Source organism: Oreochromis aureus, linkage group 7, assembly GCF_013358895.1.
Source record: "Oreochromis aureus strain Israel breed Guangdong linkage group 7, ZZ_aureus, whole genome shotgun sequence".
NCBI classification, from domain to species: domain Eukaryota; kingdom Metazoa; phylum Chordata; class Actinopteri; order Cichliformes; family Cichlidae; genus Oreochromis; species Oreochromis aureus.
In genome coordinates, this window is record NC_052948.1 from 53,424,028 (window position 1) to 53,446,104 (window position 22,077).

Genomic DNA, 22,077 nt, shown 5'->3' on the forward strand with positions numbered 1-22,077 from the left:
CTGACCACGGCTCATCAGGCAGATATAAGTGAGAGAACATCTACTTTGGTGCCAAGCGCATTACAGAAATTTATATTAAGCTGGAAAATTCTAGTGATTCAGCTATGCATCATCCAGAGCTAAAAACAGCATATCTGAACATGATCAAAGCCAACAGTAAAAACACATTCAAAGTGCAGAAGTAGATCTGTATGGGATGTGTAATAACTTTCTTACCCAAAGGACAAAGTAAACCAGACTGCAGCCAGCTTCATAGTGTTTTCTTTCACTGGGTGGTTGAAACATTTCATGAATGTCAACCAGATCTGATATAAAAGAAAAAGGTTTTGGTGAATTTTATTCATAGCAACCATAAATATTGACTATGAAAGAAAGTGCAGCAAAAAAAAGTGAAGGTTAACAAAAAGGTGATAAAGAGTCTCCTACTCCTCTGAGTTCAGCCCTGATCTTGAAGAGGACCTTGAGTACAGGGTTGGCTGACTCATTCTGCATCTCTACCAGCTCATCCAGCTGTTTGGGGATTTTTATTCTGTTCACCTGCAGGGGGAGACACTGATCGGTCACCTGCCAATGGCTCTGCAGCAGCAGGAATGATGAAGTGCAAAGCCCAGGGTGTACTCACAGTGAAGACTCTCTCTGGCTCTCCACGGGCACGCATGTTGGTGTCATGGATGTGTTTGAGCACCATCCAGGCCTCGTCGTGTTTACCCATCTGGGGAATAGTTAACATAATTTGGATATATATGCTGGATTTCAATATTTACACTCCATATACACAGTGAAGTGGGCACTGAATGTCTGTTTTTATAAAAATAAATAAATAGCACATGTATGCGATTTATATATCTGTGCGACCTTCACCTCTATGCCCCAACCCCAGCATCAGAATCTCCACACTGCTGTCCTAATAAGTACGCTTATTAAGAAGAGCAAGATGAAAATAAGCTTGTTGCTCCTCTCCGAGCAAAACGATTTTGTTTCATTTAATTTGTTCTTTTTGATAAAAGGATAATATAAAACAATTATTGTACATAAACTTCAGTTTCATGCAAGGGCATCTAACAGATGGTATCCACTTTGTGAAAAAAAAAAGCTTCATTGTGTGCCAGTGATTTATTTTTTCTTTGCAGCCATGTGTTAGGGAGGCAGCATCAGAGAGAGTGACTCTAAGAAACTGAACAAACTGATAAAGGCTGGCTGAGCTCCATGGGGAATACTCTGAGGTCCCTACATGTGTTGTGTAGAGAGGGAAGCGACACAAAGTGGTCATTGCAATGAACAACACTACACACTCTTGCTACACAACATACTAGTTGGACAACAGGCTCTGTCAGAGACTCCTTTAGACTTCTATTCCTCCAAGGTGGTATAAAAGTCTTAAAATGGGAAGCATTTAATGCTCACTACAATAGCCATCTGGAGTTTAGGATTCCACTGTGTGTAGGGAGAGGAGACTTCTCCATTGAATGGTAACACATTTAAAACTGCAGACTCTTTGTAACATCTGCTTTTAACTTTAAAATTCTAATTCTTTTTGTTTATTACACCCCAGTGGAAGTCTTAGTAGTACACTTTGCATCTCCCTCTATGAACATTTTATTTGTAATAATAAATAATGATCAGAAATAATAGAGAATAAATAAAAATTCATAAAGTTTCAAATTTACCTGTTACAGTTTTACTTTCCATTTTCATGTTCTTTATATACACTACTACAGTAGTGAGCGTTTAAGTTTCAAATAATGAGGTCAGCATACGTAAGTAATTACTGTAATTTTTTCATCTCTTGCCTAATAGGGCGCTAAAGCTCACCTACCTGTAGTTTAATATGTATCTTAGTGGGCTGCCAATCAGAAAAAAATTGGCTTAAAAAATGGCATCAAGACTGTTTTTCACTACGGTGTGACTTTGTATGAGAACAACAAGAATCATAATTATTCTTTTCTTTAAATAATAAGGCTAATGGTTCTCTGTAAGAGTGTGTTTTCTTTATAATGAAGAAGGCATGTTACCCAGTCCATCAGTATGGCTCACTAATGTGATTTTAATTGAGCTTCATGGCAAAGAAGAATGAACAAGTTGCAAGCAAGCAGGAGCAGTTCATATACTAAACATCTCCTTTACCTCCAGGTAGAAGCGGGGGCTTTCAGGCATAAAAGTGAGAGCTACCACTGCAGAGACACAGGGCAGCGCACACACCACCACAAACACTCGCCAGCTGTGGAACTGGTAGGCTGATCCCATGCTGAAACTCCAGCCTGCACAGAGAACCATGCACACACAAGGACAATTAGAAATAATGTGGCATAGCATCACGTTGTGAGCTCAGTCCTCGTTGCACGAGAAGACATAAAACTTAAATTCAAGCACACATGTATACTTGCTGTAGTTTCTTTTTTCTGTCCCTCAAGGTTGGACAGAAATGCAGTTAGTGGGATTATGTTAACCGCTAAATTCCCCATAGGTGTGAATGTGAGCGTGAATGGTTGTGTGTCTCTCTGTGTTAGCCCTGCATCAGCTTGGCAACCTGTCCAGGGTGTACCCTGGCTCCCACCCTATTGTAGCTGTGATAGGCTCCAAAACTGACCATTGCATTAGTTCAGGTAGGCCATAAAGTCAAGCTGCAGCATTCCCGTCAGATCAGCTGATCTGAACTGCCAGACCACATGACTCAGCATTTTTCGACATCCAACTGGAAAATCACTTAGGTGTGGTTATTTAAACTGCTTTAGCTGCTTTTACAAAACTGTGCCTGAAAACAACAGTTTGTGGTGTCTAATGCACTGTATTCACAATGGGTTGTTAGAAAGATTTAATCCTCTACAAAATGTTATAATAGCATTCTAGTAGAGCTTCAATGAGTCCCCTTAGGATTTGGTCCCATCATAGAAAAAACAAAAGAGACAAGAAATGATGTCTTTAAAATGATCTAATTAAAAAACAAAAATACTTTAATTATCACTTTCTAACAATATGTGGGTCACTATGTGTGCTGAAAAAGAACAGAGATCTTTTGACACTGGCTCCATTCCAATAGTAAAATCTGAAAAACATGAAATCCAAAAGTACTCTGTGAATTCTCTAAAAGTTTCAAAAGCTCCAAAAGACATTCTACAATGACCATCAACAAGTTGTAGCAATAGAGGGAGTGCAGAATTATTAGGCAAATGAGTATTTTGTCCACATCATCCTCTTCATGTATGTTGTCTTACTCCAAGCTGTATAGGCTCGAAAGCCTACTACCAATTAAGCATATTAGGTGATGTGCATCTCTGTAATGAGAAGGGGTGTGGTCTAATGACATCAACACCCTATATCAGGTGTGCATAATTATTAGGCAACTTCCTTTCCTTTGGCAAAATGGGTCAAAAGAAGGACTTGACAGGCTCAGAAAAGTCAAAAATAGTGAGATATCTTGCAGAGGGATGCAGCAGTCTTAAAATTGCAAAGCTTCTGAAGCGTGATCATCGAACAATCAAGCGTTTCATTCAAAATAGTCAACAGGGTCGCAAGAAGCGTGTGGAAAAACCAAGGCGCAAAATAACTGCCCATGAACTGAGAAAAGTCAAGCGTGCAGCTGCCAAGATGCCACTTGCCACCAGTTAGGCCATATTTCAGAGCTGCAACATCACTGGAGTGCCCAAAAGCACAAGGTGTGCAATACTCACACCTGGCCAAAAGTAAGAAAGGCTGAAAGACGACCACCACTGAACAAGTCACACAAGCTGAAACGTCAAGACTGGGCCAAGAAATATCTCAAGACTGATTTTTCTAAGGTTTTATGGACTGATGAAATGAGAGTGAGTCTTGATGGGCCAGATGGATGGACCCGTGGCTGGATTGGTAAAGGGCAGAGAGCTCCAGTCCGACTCAGGCGCCAGCAAGGTGGAGGTGGAGTACTGGTTTGGGCTGGTATCATCAAAGATGAGCTTGTGGGGCCTTTTCGGGTTGAGGATGGAGTCAAGCTCAACTCCCAGTCCTACTGCCAGTTTCTGGAAGACACCTTCTTCAAGCAGTGGTACAGGAAGAAGTCTGCATCCTTCAAGAAAAACATGATTTTCATGCAGGACAATGCTCCATCACGCAGCGTCCAAGCACTCCACAGCGTGGCTGGCAAGAAAGGGTATAAAAAGAAAAACTAATGACATGGCCTCCTTGTTCACCTGATCTGAACCCCATTGAGAACCTGTGGTCCATCATCAAATGTGAGATTTACAAGGAGGAAAACAGTACACCTCTCTGAACAGTGTCTGGGAGGCTGTGGTTGCTGCTGCACGCAATGTTGATGGTGAACAGATCAAAACACTGACAGAATCCATGGATGGCAGGCTTTTGAGTGTCCTTGCAAAGAAAGGTGGCTATATTGGTCGCTGATTTGTTTTTGTTTTGTTTTTGAATGTCAGAAATGTATATTTGTGAATGTGGAGATGTTATATTGGTTTCACTGGTAAAAATAAATAATTGAAATGGGTATATATTTGTTTTTGTTAAGTTGCCTAATAATTCTGCACAGTAATAGTCACCTGCACACACAGATATCCCCTAAAATAGCTAAAACTAAAACAAACTAAAAACTACTTCCAAAAACATTCAGCTTTGATATTAATGAGTTTTTTGTGTTCATTGAGAACATGGTTGTTGTTCAATAATAAAATTATTCCTCAAAAATACAACTTGCCTAATAATTCTGCACTCCCTGTATATGATGGAGTGGCTATATGTTTGGAAGCCATCCTGTCTACTCACACAGCAAAGTCTGTATGCAAAAATTAACAATAGAAAAGTGTATTAGGATGGACATACACGCGTGTGTGTGTGTGTGTGTGTGTGTGTGTGTGTGTGTGTGTGTGTGTGTGTGTGTGTGTGTGTGTGTGTGTGTGTGTGTGTGTGTGTGTGTGTGTGTGTGTGTGGCGCCTGTGGCACTGCTCTAGCCTGTACCAATACAAACCTCATTAGGGGGATTATGGCTATAATGGACTGGAGGAGATGGCTGACTGATTCAGATACTCAGCAAGATTTATGTCCCTCCTCTACAGTAAGTGAACACTGCTAAAATACACATACAGTACACACACACACGCACACACACTGTCCTTGGCCATTGCTTAGTGGTATCACACAAATTTTAAAGCATGACACACTTGCACACACACAAGCATGCACAAAGACTCACAGACAGAAAAGTCCTAAAGAGACCTACCATACATGTTGCACATCACATTTGAACTGGCCATTTTGTTATTGAAATTTAGGTGCTTCTTTATTTTAACACAGTTTTACCACCTTAAAAAGCTAAAATCTCTCACACACACACACACACACACACACACACACACACACACACACACACACACACACACACACACAGTTATCTACAAGTCAATGGAAAGAGCACTGCGGCAGAACTTATTACCCACACACTGCTGCATCTTGTAGAAAAAATGTGTTACAACACTGGCGTCTAATCAATTGACCTCAATTATAAGGCTCTGCCAGCCCTCTCACACTCAGTCGCTCCTGCACTCTGACGGCCACTGGAGAGCTTTAGGATGTAAGCTTCTATCTTTAGATTTTTAGGAGTCATTTATGACCTATAAAACAGAAATACCTTTCTGTGAATGCTTGTGAGCTTCACCGCACACTAATTTTTCTTCTTTTTTTCTCATTAAACGGTTACTTCTAATTTTTGGTGCTTATACATTAGTAGTAGTACTTGCAGGGACAAAACACAATGCAACTATTTTTACCCACTGACTCAGAGACATACTGAGTTTGTGCTCTGTTTTACAATAACAGTATTCTACTGACAAAATCATGGTAAAGCATTTATGAGAAATCCCATGTATTTGTCACGGAGATTTCCCTTTATTACTGTATTGCTTTAAAAATGTGTCGCAGAGGGTTCTGCAGCACCCCCTGCTGGATAGTATAGAGCCTGCGTGTCTAAAACTACTTTAAGTTAAAGTAGTTGTGGACAAAGTAAATAAATGAATACATACATTAAAGAAAAAACATTTATGTAATGAATTTATTTGCAGATTATTTTTCACATCCTACTGATATTTTGATATCACTAAGAGTTTAATAGGAAAGCTAAGATACTTACTTGCCATGTGTAGTCAGTACTGTCATGGTCTTTAATTTTGTATTTGTATTTGCTGAGTCCTGGTCCCTGTTTTGATATTGTGTTGTCTAGTGTTTCTTTATAGTTACTTCCCTCTGTCTTTTCTGTATTTTTGTTACCACTTCTTTCCTCCTTATTGCCATTTCCTGTTGTTTAGGTGCCTTTTATGTAGTTTCACGGTAGTAGTTCCTAAAGGTAGATACTGTTACTTTACTTTACTGCATGGGTGCGAGGAAGGGAAAAAAAACCTCAATGTGAACTATTTTCAAAAGTGTGAGCCCAAAATTCAAAATTCCTCCAAGTTCATTTAGTGTGAAATGAAATCAGAGGTAGTGTTTGTGAAATGTGAAGTTGCACAGATTGAAGAAGTTTGCACTTCCTCAACATGTTTTCTTTACCTGCTTAAAAAAGTCAGTGTTGTCGCTTCATTCTAAATAAGAACACCACTTGGTGTAAGTACTTAATCAACCCTGTGCCCACACACTATAGTGTCACACACTCACAGAATAGTCTCCAGCAGAGACAACATCCTGATGGCCAGTGTCCAAGAGCAAACTTCATTATATCTGATCACCAGGACCATGGAAAACAAGAAGCTTTCCTCCTCCTCCCCCTCCTCCTCTCCTTCTCTGCTCCTCTGTTGTGTAACAGTCTCACTCTCTCACTCTGTCTTTGTTTTGCCTCCCTTTAGCCCTCTCCTGTATCCCTTCACCTTTTGATTATGCCCGACACAGCCCTCATAAATCAAGTGCCCTCTTCGCTTCTCCTTCGCCATGTCTTCCTAATCTATTTCTCTGCTCCTCTTTCTTTATCTGCAGCCCCCCATTCCTGATTGATTTCAGTTAGCTCATTTTTTGTTCATATGGTCTGACACACCTCCTCCTCTCTTTCACTATATGAGATTAACTATATGAGTCATCTTTTTAAAAAATTTTTCACAACCTCAAACAGTTTGTCATAAAATTCCAATAAACGAGCAAAGCCATTGATTTTCCATTATAGTATACTGCTCCAAAAAGGATTTGATTAAAAAGAATGCTCTTTTAAAATAAAAGTGCTGTATGTCCAGATGAACCTTGCTTTCCTAACACAACTCTGTACATTTTAGTGCCCTTCATGCATATATTCATTGTGCAACCTGACAGACACTTTGTTGCTTTTTTGTTCTGCTGTTATTGCTGTGGTTTCCACCTACATCGCCACCTGCTATGTGTTTGTGTGCCCCCCTGATGGGTCTTGATTTCTAAATTAAGCCCCACGATGGGGGAATTATTTGCGAGGCTCACTGGATGTTATGTATCATGTTGTGATGTACATGCCTTACTACGGCAGGGGGTATCATCAAGAGTGGAACAGTACCGCCAAGTCCAACTTTAATGCCTTTTCTTTTTGCGGTAATGTTCAAACTGGTGATGTGAGTCTCTCCTAACAGTGGGAAACCTCTCCACTTTGGAACCTGGGCCAGTAAAGTTGTGAGCACATTGCATCACTTTGCCATTAATTTAAATAAAACAATGTCAGCTTTTGCTTATACTTTGTGTTTATCTGTGTGTGTGTGTGTGTGTGTGTGTGTGTGTGTGTGTGTGTGTGTGTGTGTGTGTGTGTGTGTGTGTGTGTGCGTGTTCCTCTGGAAAAAACAAAAAGAACATATGTATGTGTATATATATATATATATATACATATATATATATATATATATATATATATATATATATATATATCATTCTTATTGTTTGTTTTGAAACAGGCTGCTCATTATCTGCTGAAATGCCGTAAATTGCCTTAACTTGGATGCAACCGAATTCTTGAGAGATTTGCAAAATCACACAGGTTTTAATATATAGATTGTTTTTTGGTATGTAGCACTTTTATACTCTGAATACTTAAAGTCTCATTTTCCCAATCACACACACATTCATACCATACGTACAACTCACACACATACTCACACTCCAGTGGATGCATCAGGGGGAACTTGGAGTTGATCTAGCATACTTCGACATGCTTGTGTAACCTTCTGATTCTGATTTTGATCAACCTTCTGATTCATAGGTGATTCGCCCTACCTCTCGAGCCACAGTCGCCTCGTTACACAAGGTGGAATATAAAAGATGGATATACTATAACGTCTCACGCTGGTTAGTGAAAACCTTGAACTAGGTATTTAGTCATCACCATTTTGTGATAAGCAAGGAATGACACTCACTGTTAAATTGAGGAATACTGCATAGTCATTGGTTAGAAACTTGAAACTGACAAATTTTGAGGAAGCAGTGTATCCTTATTTTATCCTGCTTTCTGACTCTAATAAATCATACTTAGAATAATTTCTAAAAGAATGTATTCAATATTAATTTAATTTAGCAATTGAACACATAAACTTGTATACAACCTGCGATTTAAAAAAAAAAAAAATTAGCAATCAGACCAGTCACCACTAAAAAGGAGGGTAGGCAGAGGAAGTGGTAGTGGGATATACTGAAATAAATGTGATGCCAGCACACGACATTCTCGCACGTAAAATGTGTTATCCACATCAACAACTACTCTTTCAGTTGAAAGAGTAGTTGCCAAACAACTAACAGATCATCTGCAGAAGAATGGGTTATTTGAAGAGTTTCAGTCAGATTTCAGACTCATCTGACTCATCACAGCACAGAAACAGCTTTAGTGAAGGTTACAATTGACCTTCTTATTGCCTCTCACAGTGGACTCATCTCTGTGTTTATCCTGCTAGAATTCAGTACAGCGTTCGATACTGTTGGCCATAATATCCTATTAGAGCGATTAGAGCATGCTGTAGGTATTACAGGTACTGTGCTGCAGTGGTTTGAATCATATCTATCTAGTAGACTCCATTTTGTTCATGTAAATGGAGAGTCACACACTAAGGTTAATTATGGAGTTCCACAAGGTTCAGTGCTAGGACCAGTTCTGTTTACATTATACATGCTTCCCTGAATAATCAGTCCCCATCTTATCTTAATGACCTTATAGTACTATATCACCCCATTAGTGCACTTTGCTCTCACACTGGGCTTACTTGTTGTTCATAGAGTATTTAAAAGTAGAATAGAAGGTAGAGTCTTCAGTTTTTAGGCCCCTCTTCTATGGAACCAGCTTCCAGTTTTTTCGTTAAGTTATTATTGTTTGCAATATAAAACACTTTGAGGCGACTGTTGTTGTGATTTGCCATTGTATAAATAAAATTGAATTGAACTGAATTGTTAAAACAGAACTGAACAGAAATGAAGTTGATGACGAATACCTGGACAATAACATTGTAGTTACTGGCAGGTTTTAGGTATGTTAACAGATGGTTTCATCTAACCACCTGCAAAATATGTGTTTTAAGTAATTGCCTGCTGGTGAAAAATATGAAATATTATGCAAAATATTACAAAGCATCTACATAGTTAACCATACTGGCTATTTTCCAGTCTCAAGGCCGTTAGAAGGTAGCTTATCTTTTGTTTTCTGTAATCTCTACATCTGATTGGCTAAAGTTAGCCCATAGTGGCTACAAGCATGACTTCAAAGGATGTCCTATATACCAAGAAATCTGGCATGTCAGGATGCAAATATCTATTATTACCTCACTTGTCTGTTCCAGTTCCAGTGCAGCCTTGTTTCATTCAACAGAGGCACAATCAATTTGTGTTCTCAATCCAAAATCATCGATATCTTTATCTCCTCCTCATATGATGAGCATTAGACACTTTATTCTCTTCTTTGCAGTGGAACAAAACATCCATAGACTATAGCTTCCATAGAAAACGTTACTGCCAGGCTTTTACTGATGTACTCCAGTGATTTAGCATTACATGCTTGTGTTACAGGGTAGCAGAGTAGTTTCGTCCCTAGTATGGGTCTCCATTAAACTTCAGTGCTTAGTTCATTGAGTATTCCTCATAACACACCTTGGCAGCATTATTTCATTATATATTCTGTCCATGACGAACACCCACATAGGTTATACCACTTGTCCCTGATTTTTAATACCATTTTATTATAAATGTGGTGATATAGTACTTTTAACATTATTGGTCCATTTTCTACCATCAGGATTATTTTTCACAAGTCCTCATGATCCAAAGAAGATTTCATATATCAGTTTTTATAGACTGGCTAGGACAATGCAATTCAATTCAATTTAATACAATTTTGTTTATATTGTGCCAAATCACAAAAACAGTTACGTCAAGTTACTTTATGTTGTAAGCTAAAGAACCAACAATAATAAAAAGAAAACCCCAACAAATAACCAAGCACTTGGCGACAGTGATAAGGAAAACATCCCTTTTAACAGGAAAAAACCTCCTGCAGAACCAGGCCCAGGAAACAGCAGCCACAATCAGCCAGGAGTGAGGGGAAGGAGACAGAGCTAAAGAAAAACTGTGGAAGAGAAACTGTGGAAGAGAGTTCAGAGTAATAGTTCTGATGAATTAGACTGATTCATTAAATGTGAAAGATAGATGATAAATAGAAGCACTTTTACATCATCCCCTGGTTTTTGAAGTCTCATGTTGAGGCCTTGAACACCTTATTGGTGTTTTAAAAATAGATGTGATAAGAGAACAGTGAATCATAAAGCACTGCGTGATCATACATTAGTGGCTTCTCATTCACAGAGTAGGTAATAGGTAATAACGTCATGTTGTATTCAGTAACAGTGCAATCTAGCAATTGAGACCATAAACTCATTATGAAAGTGTTTATTTAAGGTAGATTAAGGAAGACAAGGGCTGTTTTCTTTCTACGTCTGTACAATTATTTCATTTTGGCAACCAGAGCATTCGCCCTCTGCTGGCCATTGAAACGAATCCCAGTTCAGGGTATTTCCACATTGGACTCTATGTTAAAACGTCTGGCCTTTCTTCACTGCGATCATCTTACCTAACTTCTGTCCTGTCTCCTTCCCTCTTCCCAGAACCAGTCACACGATGACTGCCTCCTGTTCAAAGGGAGTTTTTCCTTCCCACCTTCGTCAACTGCTCAGAGGGTCGTCTGATTGTTGGGATTTTCTCTGTACTATTGACACAGTCTCTACCTTACAATATAAAAGACCTTGAGATAACTGAACTGAATTGCATTGAATTGGAATGACTTCCTAAATCTGGTTGGGTTATGTGTTCATTGTAAACTCTACTAATTTGATAATATTCAAAAAAACAAAAATACAAAATAAAGGAGCAATATCCACAGACTATTATGAAGTGGGAAAATGCAATAACACACTTTAACATTTTTATGACAAATTTTTTCTATTATTTTAATGATTTCCCTTTAGTGCTGCTTTGCTGTCATGTTAATGTAACCTTTTTTAGAAGTGGTACATCATGTCACTCACCATAGTGTGGGATGATGGCCCAGGCCATGGCTGAGGCATAAATTCCTCCAATCATCCAGAACATGCACAGCCAGCTCAGATGCTCTCCTCTCTTCTCGCGAGCCAATACCTCCGCAAAGTATGAGAATACTATCGGTACTGCTCCACCGATCCTGTAAATACAGCTTGCTGTAATTAGCTATGCATGCTCAAAAAGGCAATCCTCATTTGCCTCATCAGCGCTTGCAACAATGAACATTTATCACAATATCAAACTGATTGATTGTTACAGAAAACATTTCTTCATTTGTCATTGTGAATTGTACAAACGTCTGAAACTTTTTTTAGAACAGTAAGACAAATCATGAGACAAGAAAAACTCAAGTTACATGTATTGAACATGCTGTTTTCAGTTGTCATGCTGTATATAATGAATGCACATTATTCTGAGTAGTTCATGTTTCAAAGCATTTGTTTGGTTTTTGTGGATGATTTAAGGGCTTTTTTAATGTAGCTTTAAAATTGGACTTTGTGTTCAGAGTTTTGAGTGAAGGGAGCGAGGTTTCCAGAAATGTGTCTTCGCACATTTTTTGTTCATTCATGTCACAAAGTAGATTCCACACTGTTCTGGCTTATTTTCTGAGTCTTACCACATCGTCAGGAGGCAATGGCACTGTCCACTGCAGCTTAGTATTTGTTTGCACAAACTGTGCTGTCATCTTCTTGACCAAAGAAAATGAAAAATCACCACACTGTAGCACACAGGATATTACAGTCTTTGAGCCATCTTTGCTGCTTTCTATTAAACTTGCTTATTATATCATTTTCCAGAATCACAGGTTGTGTGGCCTTTAAATTTAACATAGTGAACATCAAATTGTATAGTTCCATATTAGTACGTTGTTGTATCTTGTGTTGATGTGAGGGATAGGTGCACTGAACTGAACCCTTTCAGCGAGGTGTCAGTAGAGTCAGAAGGAGCCCATCTGTGACTGCAGTGACTGTCCCCATTTTTTTCACAGCCTCAGAGTGTCGTAAATATTTGAAGAGGAAAATCCAAATGGCAAATCTTACTAGTGTATCTCTTAAAATTAGAATATCATCAAAAAGGGTTTTTTACATAATTTATTTCAGAAACTTACATTTTCATGTAATCGTTAAACACAAAGCCTTTTTGTTTTAATTTTGATGATAATGGCTCATAGTTCATAAAAATACAGTATCTGATAATGTAGTAGTTATTTGTACAGATCAATCAAAAAAAAGCATTAACAATACATAAAACTTCTGAAAGGTATGTTCATCTATGTACAACTTTTTGAGATGCACTGGTTTTGCTGTCAGTGTTATGTTTGACTACAGTGTTGCAAATAAGAGGCAGATAAAGAGCAATCTGCATTTGTTTTATTATTATACATTTGTTTCTGATTCAGTTCAACATTAATTAGCTGAATTTAATATGGATAGATGGCTTTGGAGAAAAACAAAGATAGCATGTATTGAAAATGTTGAACTTCTCCTTTAAAGTCTGATCTGAGCTGTAGCTGTTATATCCCAAATGTCTCACTTGAGCAGCCATCTGTGACATTTTAATTTCTCACTACATGTCGACACTAAGCGCTAACTCATGAGGAACAAGTAAAGAACCTGCATTGTCATATGCTTTGTATTACCTGAAAGATGTCAATATTAGATAATCCATCCATTTATTCATACATTTTTTAAGGCTTATACATCTAAGATGAGGTGATAGAGCCTATCCTAACTAACACTTAATTAGAGGTGGGGTACACCCCTTTCCATTTTACATAAAGTAAATAAAATAAAATCAAAACCTTTTCAGATCATCAACATTACATATTCAAAGAAACTGCTATAAAGAAGGCTTAAAGCAAATGAAAATGTATGTGGTTTGTTTTCAATTCTCAAAAAAAAAACATGTATAAAGTATCCAGTAAATATTCAAGAATCTGATGAGATTGGGTCTTGCCTTTTGTCCTGCTTCCTTTACGTCTGAGTGGGAGAAACTTATAGTAAAAGGTTATACATGTATGAAAATACTTGTCTATGATATTCATTCTAAAAATGGCAAAACCTGTTTAAGGTTTTGCCAGTGGAGTGACTGATACGACAGACTGGTTTAGAACATTAAGTAAAATTTCTCCTGCATTTTAGCTTAAAGAGTTAAGAAATTCACTAAAACCTAATCTGTGTGAATTCTTTGTTTTTTCACTATGGCACTGTGAATGTCTTTTCCTATTTGCTGAGACAGCTTCCGATAGCAAAGTTAACAAGGTAGGGAAAAACTTAATGAAACAAACAGTGAAACACACAGCACTGGATGCCAGATCGTATTTTTACCAGAATGAGGATGTAAAAGAAAGCAGAAAATCTCAGTGACCCCTTACAAAGCAATGCCTCTTTGTTCTTATTCCCAAAGGTATATGTACAATCATAGATACTATCCCACACCATAGACTACTTTCTGCATACAGATTGACAATTAAGTGGTGACATAAAAGCTAAAGCTGCTAATGAAATTTTAAAGCCATTAAGGCAGAAGCTGTTTTTCAGATGATGTGAGGTTTACTGATTGCTTACAGAACTGTAATTAAATGCACAAGAGCTGAGTGCAGCTCAGGTAAACCAATCATGAATGCCCTCAGGCACTGTGGCCCATTCTGATTTGAATATCCATTTTGGTCTAGTTATGAAGCAGCACCAGCTTAAGCCATCACAACTTGATCTAAATGTTCATACAGTATACTATCTGAAGAGGATATCATGTCACTGAGATGGGAGGGCTGTCAAGGATCTGTGCAGCCAAGCAGACCATGCTAGCATTAAAACACCCAGATGTTCATTTACACTACCAGCTGATTTCTGCAGACCTTTCTCTTTTGCTTTATTTCTTCTATACCCCTGGGTACGAGGATGAGCTGATGCCTGGCAGTTAGAATAACCTCTTATCATGTGTTTTGAATTTGGAGGAGGAGAGACAGCAGAGGAAGTGGTGGGAAGATAGATCAGAGGGTCTGCAGGAGCATGAGAAGAGGAAAGTTAAACAAACTTACCCGAAGCCAGACACCATGCGGCAGAAGAGGAACATACTGTAGCCCTGGACAAAGGAGGAAAGGAAGGCAAAGAAGCCGTTGACTGACATGGATATAAGCAGGCACTGTCTGCGGCCCACTTTGTCTGAGAGGCCTCCCCAGAAAAAGGCTCCAAACATCATCCCCAGATACACAATGCTGCCTGGAGGAGGGGAGGCAGGGGGAAAGACAGTGGTAGAGAGAGAGAGAAAGAGGGAGAGCTATAAATGATCACAACCATCTGGAGTCAAGTGTTTGTTACTGAAACCGCTGAGTAAACAAAATCCATTTTACATTTTGGAATATAAAAAGACAGTTTCAGCACCAAGTTATTCTTGCATCCTCACAACACACACAGCTTTTAAACTAGAGTTCATTTCAGAGAACAAAAACCTGAACTCCATCACTAAAACTGAATTAATGTACACTTACAGTCTGTACTTAAACTACAGACTTTAAATTATCCCATAATCTATCATCCAATTATTGCTTTACATCTGTTTTTTTTCTATCAGACATGGAAGAAAATTAGAAAAAATTGAATACAAAATAGAATTTTTATTTTTTCGTTTAGACACAAAAGACAAAAACAGATTTCTTTGATATTTGTTATGTCTAGTTATTTGTTTTTACTCGCTTACGTTCTGCTACGCTAGATGGGCATATGTTAGGTATTTACGGTAGGGTTCTAGTGTTAAATGCATTAAATTACAAGAGCTGCTCAGTGTCCTAACAGCAAGTTAGAATGTTCAGTGCTCACAAACAATAATGTGGTTCAAAAACTTCGGCTTAGAATATTTATCTATTCAATGGGATCTCATAATGTGGTAACTCAAGATTTTTTTTTCTCCTTTTTTTGCTGAAAGCCTAATATTGTATATTTTGTGGTGTAATGAAGATTTGACCATATATTAAATTTCTCCAAATCAAATCACTGTCTGACAACTGATATTTCTTAAAGTGTCTCTAGGAAAAATAGAGCAGCAGTTGACTTTGTGGCTCTGCTTCTAAATCCAGGTCTTTGTACTGCTGCTTACCTGTGCAAGCTTGGGGTCATTTCCCTTCCCATGCAGTAAAGACATTGGGTGGCAGTGGTGGAGAGGGGTTAGGGTTGTCCTGTAAACAACCCACTTTTCTCCCTATGTCCTAATAAAAATGCTAATTTGCAGAGGAACGTGTTTGACATGGCAGCACCTGAAATAATCCTGGCATAATCCTCCCCCCTCTATGTTTGCGGTGATGGGACAGATACGCTGAAAGTAAAGGGCCTTATCAAGCTGGGCAGACATGACGCTTAGAGCTAGTGATTCATTACAGGTGACAGCCCCTGGATCTATGCACTTCAGCTGCAGAGAAGGCTCTCCTATAGGCAGAAGAACATAAAGGTGAAGCTTCACTCGAGCTGTCTTACAAATATCAAACTGAATATCAAAATTGCTGCATTCTGCACAAACTGGTGACACTTTTTGATTTGTGTAGCTACATCTGAACGTGTGTACTGAAGAAGATGCTATCTGGGAGCACTAGCTCATTTGTTTTATGGCTTCACTCACGCTGAGTTTGTATCTGTAATAAAGGGGGAGGGTGATGGGGCATCTGAGAGGCATTCTGAGATTGGATTTGTGATTTCCTGCTGGGTTCAAACTCAGGTCAGACCTTAAGGGCCTTTATGCAAATTAGCAAGGGTCAGTTAAAGGCACTGAAGCACATGGGGAAAAAGGGTTTAAGTGCTTTTCTCAAGCAGGAAACCATACATACAAATGCATTTTAAACATCCCAGTGGTATAAATACTTCCATATAAAAGAAATTAGTAAGTGAGACTGCTTAACAACAGCAGGACCAAGGATACTGAAAGCAGTGCATCCATCCAGTAGTGTTTGCCGTAGAGCACCATGGGTATTCATGTAGATATTGAAATTGTAACTGAAGGCCACTAATTGCTAGTTTCACCGTACTATGAATAGTGACATTAAATATCATTCATTCATTCTAAGAAAATATACATAAGTTCTTTGACTATACAAAAAAAGCCCAAACCAGATGTATTTTTTTACTCTGCAGTCAGTTGATTCAGTTTGTGTGTGGGAAGAAAGTTTATTGCAGACTTCAACTTTTATAAACATTAGTTTTTAATGGAATGTGAGTATAGAGTGCAAACTGAATCCAGATATCACAGCAAAACATGTAATAGATATGCCATTTGATTATGTCTATTTGACGCTTTTCCTCTCCAAAGCGTGAAAAGGACATGCTTGCAGTAAACTGCAGTAACAGCAGAGGGAGATATTTTATTTCAAGCCAACATGAAAATAATGGCAGTGTTTAAACAGACAGTATTAACACATTTGCATGTACATACATATTAGCCGCCTAGCTTAATCGTTTCTGACAATTACGAATCCTGGAATGCATTTCATACGTTTTTTGCTCACTACCGACTTCGTGGCTTTAAATATATTATTTCCCCTTGCTGGTAATGCTACTTCTGCATGCGTGCCGATTTCACGTTTTGGATAGGCAAAGCATGAAATGGACACGGTGGATCAGCATGTCTATTACTTGCTTTGCCGTGGATAGACACAACTATCCACTACTGCTAAGCCACAGTACCTGCAAAGGCAGCATGTCAATACAAAGTTGACTCCATGCTGACCCCAATTAAGCAGCCAGAGCCTGACCTTTACGGTTAAGAAAAGCAGCGATAGCAGTCTAAATTGTCTTTTTCTACTTCTATCCATACCCGTTTCTACCGAATCTCTTTGGCAATCACTGTAAAGTTCTCTTTGGGATGGTTTTAAGCTTTCTTTCAGTTTTATGTTCACACTTGTGCTTATTAGAATAAGGATTTATTTGGATGGATTTAAATGATAAATGTGTGGCAGCGCATCTGGGCACATGTTATGGAGCAATACAAATGTAACAAGTAATGTAATATTTCTCCAGGAATGCAATGTAAAATGAATAAATGCATAAATAAAACAGCCTTAGATTACTTGTTACTTTTACAAAAGTAAAGATAAAGGACTGCTTTTTTGACCAGATCTCTCTTGTAAAACAGCCTGTGTTCTCAATAAGTCTAACACATTACTTTTTTGTGAGTTACAATCCCAACCCTGATTACCAACTACCAAAGAAACCAGCAAAGTTTCCATTTCATCAGTGTTACTTGACTGTGCACATTGTCAGCATACTACCTGATCAGTTATTAGATCATGAATATGAAAATAAAATGACATGATTGTGTGACAGTTCACTTGATGGATGTTATTTGAGATAGTTTACAAGATTAGAAACCTACTGGTATAGCAGTAAAATCAAATAATGTATCATAAATAAGTGATTTATGCATGAATCATACTCAATGGTTAAAACAGACAGATATTTAAGCCCCCAAAACATGCAATGGTCAATCAGCCCTGGCACCAGAGTGATTTTTTTTGTCAGATATTGCAATTCAACAGTGTATTCAAATTTTATAGTTCCATATTTACACTGATAAGGCATGACATTAGGACCACTTACAAATGTAGTGAATAACACTGATTATCTCTTCATCACGGCTGCTGTTAGTGGGTGGGATATATTAGGGAATAAGTGAACATTTTGTCCTCAAAGACCTCAAAATCCTGGACAAGATACTGAACCCCAAGTTGCTCTCTGGTGTGTTCATCAGTATGTGAATATTAAAATGAAGAAAATTTGGTGTAGACTGGATTAGCTTGGATGAATATTGGTGATTGTGGAATTTTATATAAAAAGCTTGAGTAGAAAAGTATACCATACCACTTCATTTTTAGCCACCTAGATGGATTTGGAAGTTTACTCAGTGTGTGTTCAGATAAAACATCTAAATGACAAAATTATATATGGTCCGTAAAAAGTTCTAAAAGGATTACATTGTACAGCAACCTCTTTCACAGAGTATCACAGCCATGGTCAACCACCCTAACACAGATAGGGGTTATGACTCACCTCCATTTCTCAAACACTTATAGTACCAGGACCTCATAAGTGCAAAGTAAACCTTACTAAAGTTGTTCTGAAAACACCCGAACTGTTAAGTGTGAAGTGTTAATCTTCTTCTTAAGTAAGACCAGACAGTGTCTGCTTCTAATGTTACACTGTGTAGCTTTCGTTGCATCCAGTGGGATTATTTCAGGAGTGGAGTCTCAGCAGTCTGCATGCATGCCACTTCCTTTTCCACAGTAATTAGCTCTTATGTGCAAGTGTAATTCTCTCTTGACACATTTCTGCTCTGTTTTCTCATCCTGTCACCATGCAATGTCCTGGCATGGATGAGAGGAGAGCTTCAGGATTTCAACAGATGAGGGGATTCCCTGAAGACCACCTGTGATTGACAGGTGGTTGCTGCAGGGAATCATAAAAACAGTTGGTTTCAGGGAGGGAGGAGGAGAAGACCCCTGGGAGCAACACACATTCTGGCATTAATTAAATCAACATGAGCTAATCTTTTTTCTTTTTTTGTCAAAGATGAAGCTTTCTTAAAATACTCAGGACTTCTGGCTCTCCTATGTTCATCTGCTCCATGTTAAATTACAAAAAATATGATAGATATATCAAACACACAGTGATACATATTTACATTTATCCATTATACAGGTAAGAAATTCATAGATTATAACAACAATCAAAAGATCAGGTAGAGCTCTCATGTGTTAGTTATCTGTGTGAGAAGAAAAAAGCAGAAAATAGAATGTGTATTGTGTTACATTTAAGCAGCTTGTGTTACCAGTACAATACAGACACACAGCTCCTTTAAAATTAAAATCTGTTACTGCTAATACTATACACTAACAGCTACTTTATTAGGTACACCTGTTCTACTTATTAGGTACAACTGCAGACAAGGTCAAGATGACCTGCTAATTTTCAAACCAAGCATAATGGGGAAGAAAGGTGATTTCCAACATGGTTCTTGGTACCTGACCACAAGTTACAGGTCTGAAATACTAATACAGTCTTTTAGAAACTGCTGATCTACTGGGATTTTAAGGTCTGACAAAGATGTAATATCCAATGAGTAGCATTTCTATGGGCAAAAATCCCTTTTTGATGTTGGAGGTCAGAAGAGAATGGCCAGACTACTTAGAGCTAACGCAAAGGCAACAGCAACTCCAATAAGCATTTGCTTACAACCAGGATATGCAGAATAGCATCTCTGAACCTACAACCCCCCAAACCTTGAAGCAGATGCAGTAACAGAAGACCACCTGGTGTGGTCTTCTCTTACTGCACACCAGACAGCTAAAAAAAGGAAAGCGATGGTACAATTGATATAACGGCATCAAAATTGGATAATTGATGATTAGAAAACATGTTCTGGTCTAATACCTCCATAATAAAAAGGCATTAACCTTCACCGAATACATGTCCAGCTGAAAAATCTACAGTAACTGTGTAACAATATCATATTAATATAGATCAAAATCTAAAACTAACTTAATAAACCTAATGAAAGAACAGTTAAAAGTAAGTGAAAACAACAGTGGCCTGGATAACAAACTACTTACTTCACCAACAGCTTACAAATGTTGTCACTCCTTTAAGCAGGTTCCTTCAGTCACTGCTAAACTTTAACCCCCCCAGTAACCAATGAGCATACTCTGACAATAATTTACAAAATGGACTTAATGTTTTTCTTCAGTATTACCTAAAATGAGCTATTGAGACCATAAACTGATCTTCAGGTTTTATTATTGTCATACACAGGTAACAATGGTAATCACCACCAATAATGAAATTCTAGAGCCCCCTCAATATTCTATGTAGAAAAGCAAAACTGTACATAAAGTAACACTTAGATAAAAATAAAAGAAAATATATGGATAAAGAAAATATATAGAAAAGAAATATATATATAAAATATAAAGAAAAAAAAGAAAATATATATTTAAAAAAGAGTCGAATAAATACACAGCTTGAAAGTGTCTGGGCTTTTATAGGATCTGAAGTCTTTCAACAACCACAGCTATCGTTCACTGGTGGCCTTTAAAAAGATTCCAGATTTAAGGCACTTCCAGGTTGACTTCAATTCTCAGATCAGGAGGCTAAATTCATCTTTTATGCTGTCTGAGTGTTCCCTCTCTTCTCTTTATGTAGTGATGATGAACTCTAAAGGCAAGAAGTATACATCATTGACTTTGGGCCATTATGAATACACCATGTGGGTACCTGTGGACCATTTCATGTAGCTGTATGTACTCAGAATAATAAATGTAAGTATTGAAATATGCAATTTGATTATTGATCCTGCTTTGACCAACAATTCTAGTCTTGCTTTAACAGGTTAGCACTTCATAAGTTTTCAAATTGCTTGTGTGAAATTGTTTACCCAGTCAGCTGATTACTGATTACAGTCAAAACAACGATTTCACTCAGATCCTTATTTTCTCACACATAACAGTGCAAGTGGTAAGTGTACAAGCTGGAAAAATTCACATGTGACACATGGACTTTTTTCCCCTTCAGATTTTCTCAATAATAAAGTATGCTAAGCTCTTAGTCTCTCGTGTATTTAAGTAATATCTCCTAGGACGCATAATCAGTGATGTTTCCTGGGTTCATCAGATGTTTTGGGTTTCACAACAGCAGACATCCTCACCCAGGTGACCCTCTGTATCTTTGCTCACAGATTGAATGACCATCCTCTAAGCCATTCCTGTAATGTCCAACCATTTAAGAACTTTGCACAATGAGAATCCTGCAAAGCCTTACCATCATACTTCTATAGGCTTATAGAAAGTCTTCCAGTCCCTCTTCCTCCCTTCTTCCACCAGTTCTTAGTACCTAGCTCATTTCCTCTTTTGGCTTCCTCAATATGCTTTCTAGGGCACTGCAGATGAGATGTTTTGAGGCTTCAGAATGATGATCAGGTTTGGTGTAAGTGATGTTTTAGCAATGTGTTCTAGGAGCTTCGGCTGCTTTCCCAGAACTTCAGCACCAGCTGTGATGCCAATATATCCAGTCAATAAGTTTTAGACTGAACAAAAAATCGTGACCTTTTGTCCTGGACATTAAGTGGGTGAATAGCTAACAATGTTGTCCTTGGTTGTGAAGAGGACATGTTTAGCCTAGGTTTTTAATTAGCTAACCTCAAGCTGCACAGAGCCTATTTATCACTCTGCTGTGCTGATAAACTTCAGGTGTTTGTGGTGTTTGTGACTATAAGTACGTAACCACAGCATGCAAAGCTGATAGGCTTAAAAAATATCAGCTGGCCAGAATCCCCTTTAAAGTCTTCTTACTATGCTACACCTGCAGCATGGCTTCATCTGAGCAAGCACACATTTGAACTAAAACAGTCAAAAAGGCTGACTGTGATGCAGGAAAACACCGGCAGACAAATTAAAGCCATATGTGGTGGAGGAGAAAAGGAGAAGAGGACATTTAGAGGAAGTGTACAAAATCTCAGCCTCTCTCCTTTTCTCCCGGGAGATACGTGAGCCAGTCTACCATAGCTAAACTGCGGTGAAGCACAATGCTGCAGAGATTAACTCTGGCCCATATCTTC

General features: G+C 38.2%; 1 protein-coding gene across 2 annotated transcripts in view; it reads right to left on the bottom strand.

Annotated features, from left to right (window-relative positions):
- The window catches only part of LOC116315937 (synaptic vesicle glycoprotein 2C-like), a 36,419-nt gene that overhangs the window by 9,175 nt on the left and 5,167 nt on the right, over positions 1 to 22,077 (bottom strand). For both annotated transcript variants that reach the window (XM_039614458.1, XM_031734383.2), the window contains exons 2-7: positions 14,528 to 14,708; positions 11,475 to 11,626; positions 2,125 to 2,258; positions 623 to 712; positions 427 to 537; positions 217 to 305 (exon numbers count right to left, since the gene is read on the bottom strand). In XM_039614458.1, the coding sequence (XP_039470392.1) occupies positions 217 to 305; positions 427 to 537; positions 623 to 712; positions 2,125 to 2,258; positions 11,475 to 11,626; positions 14,528 to 14,708 (757 nt within the window). The remainder of the gene's footprint in view (positions 1 to 216; positions 306 to 426; positions 538 to 622; positions 713 to 2,124; positions 2,259 to 11,474; positions 11,627 to 14,527; positions 14,709 to 22,077) is intronic.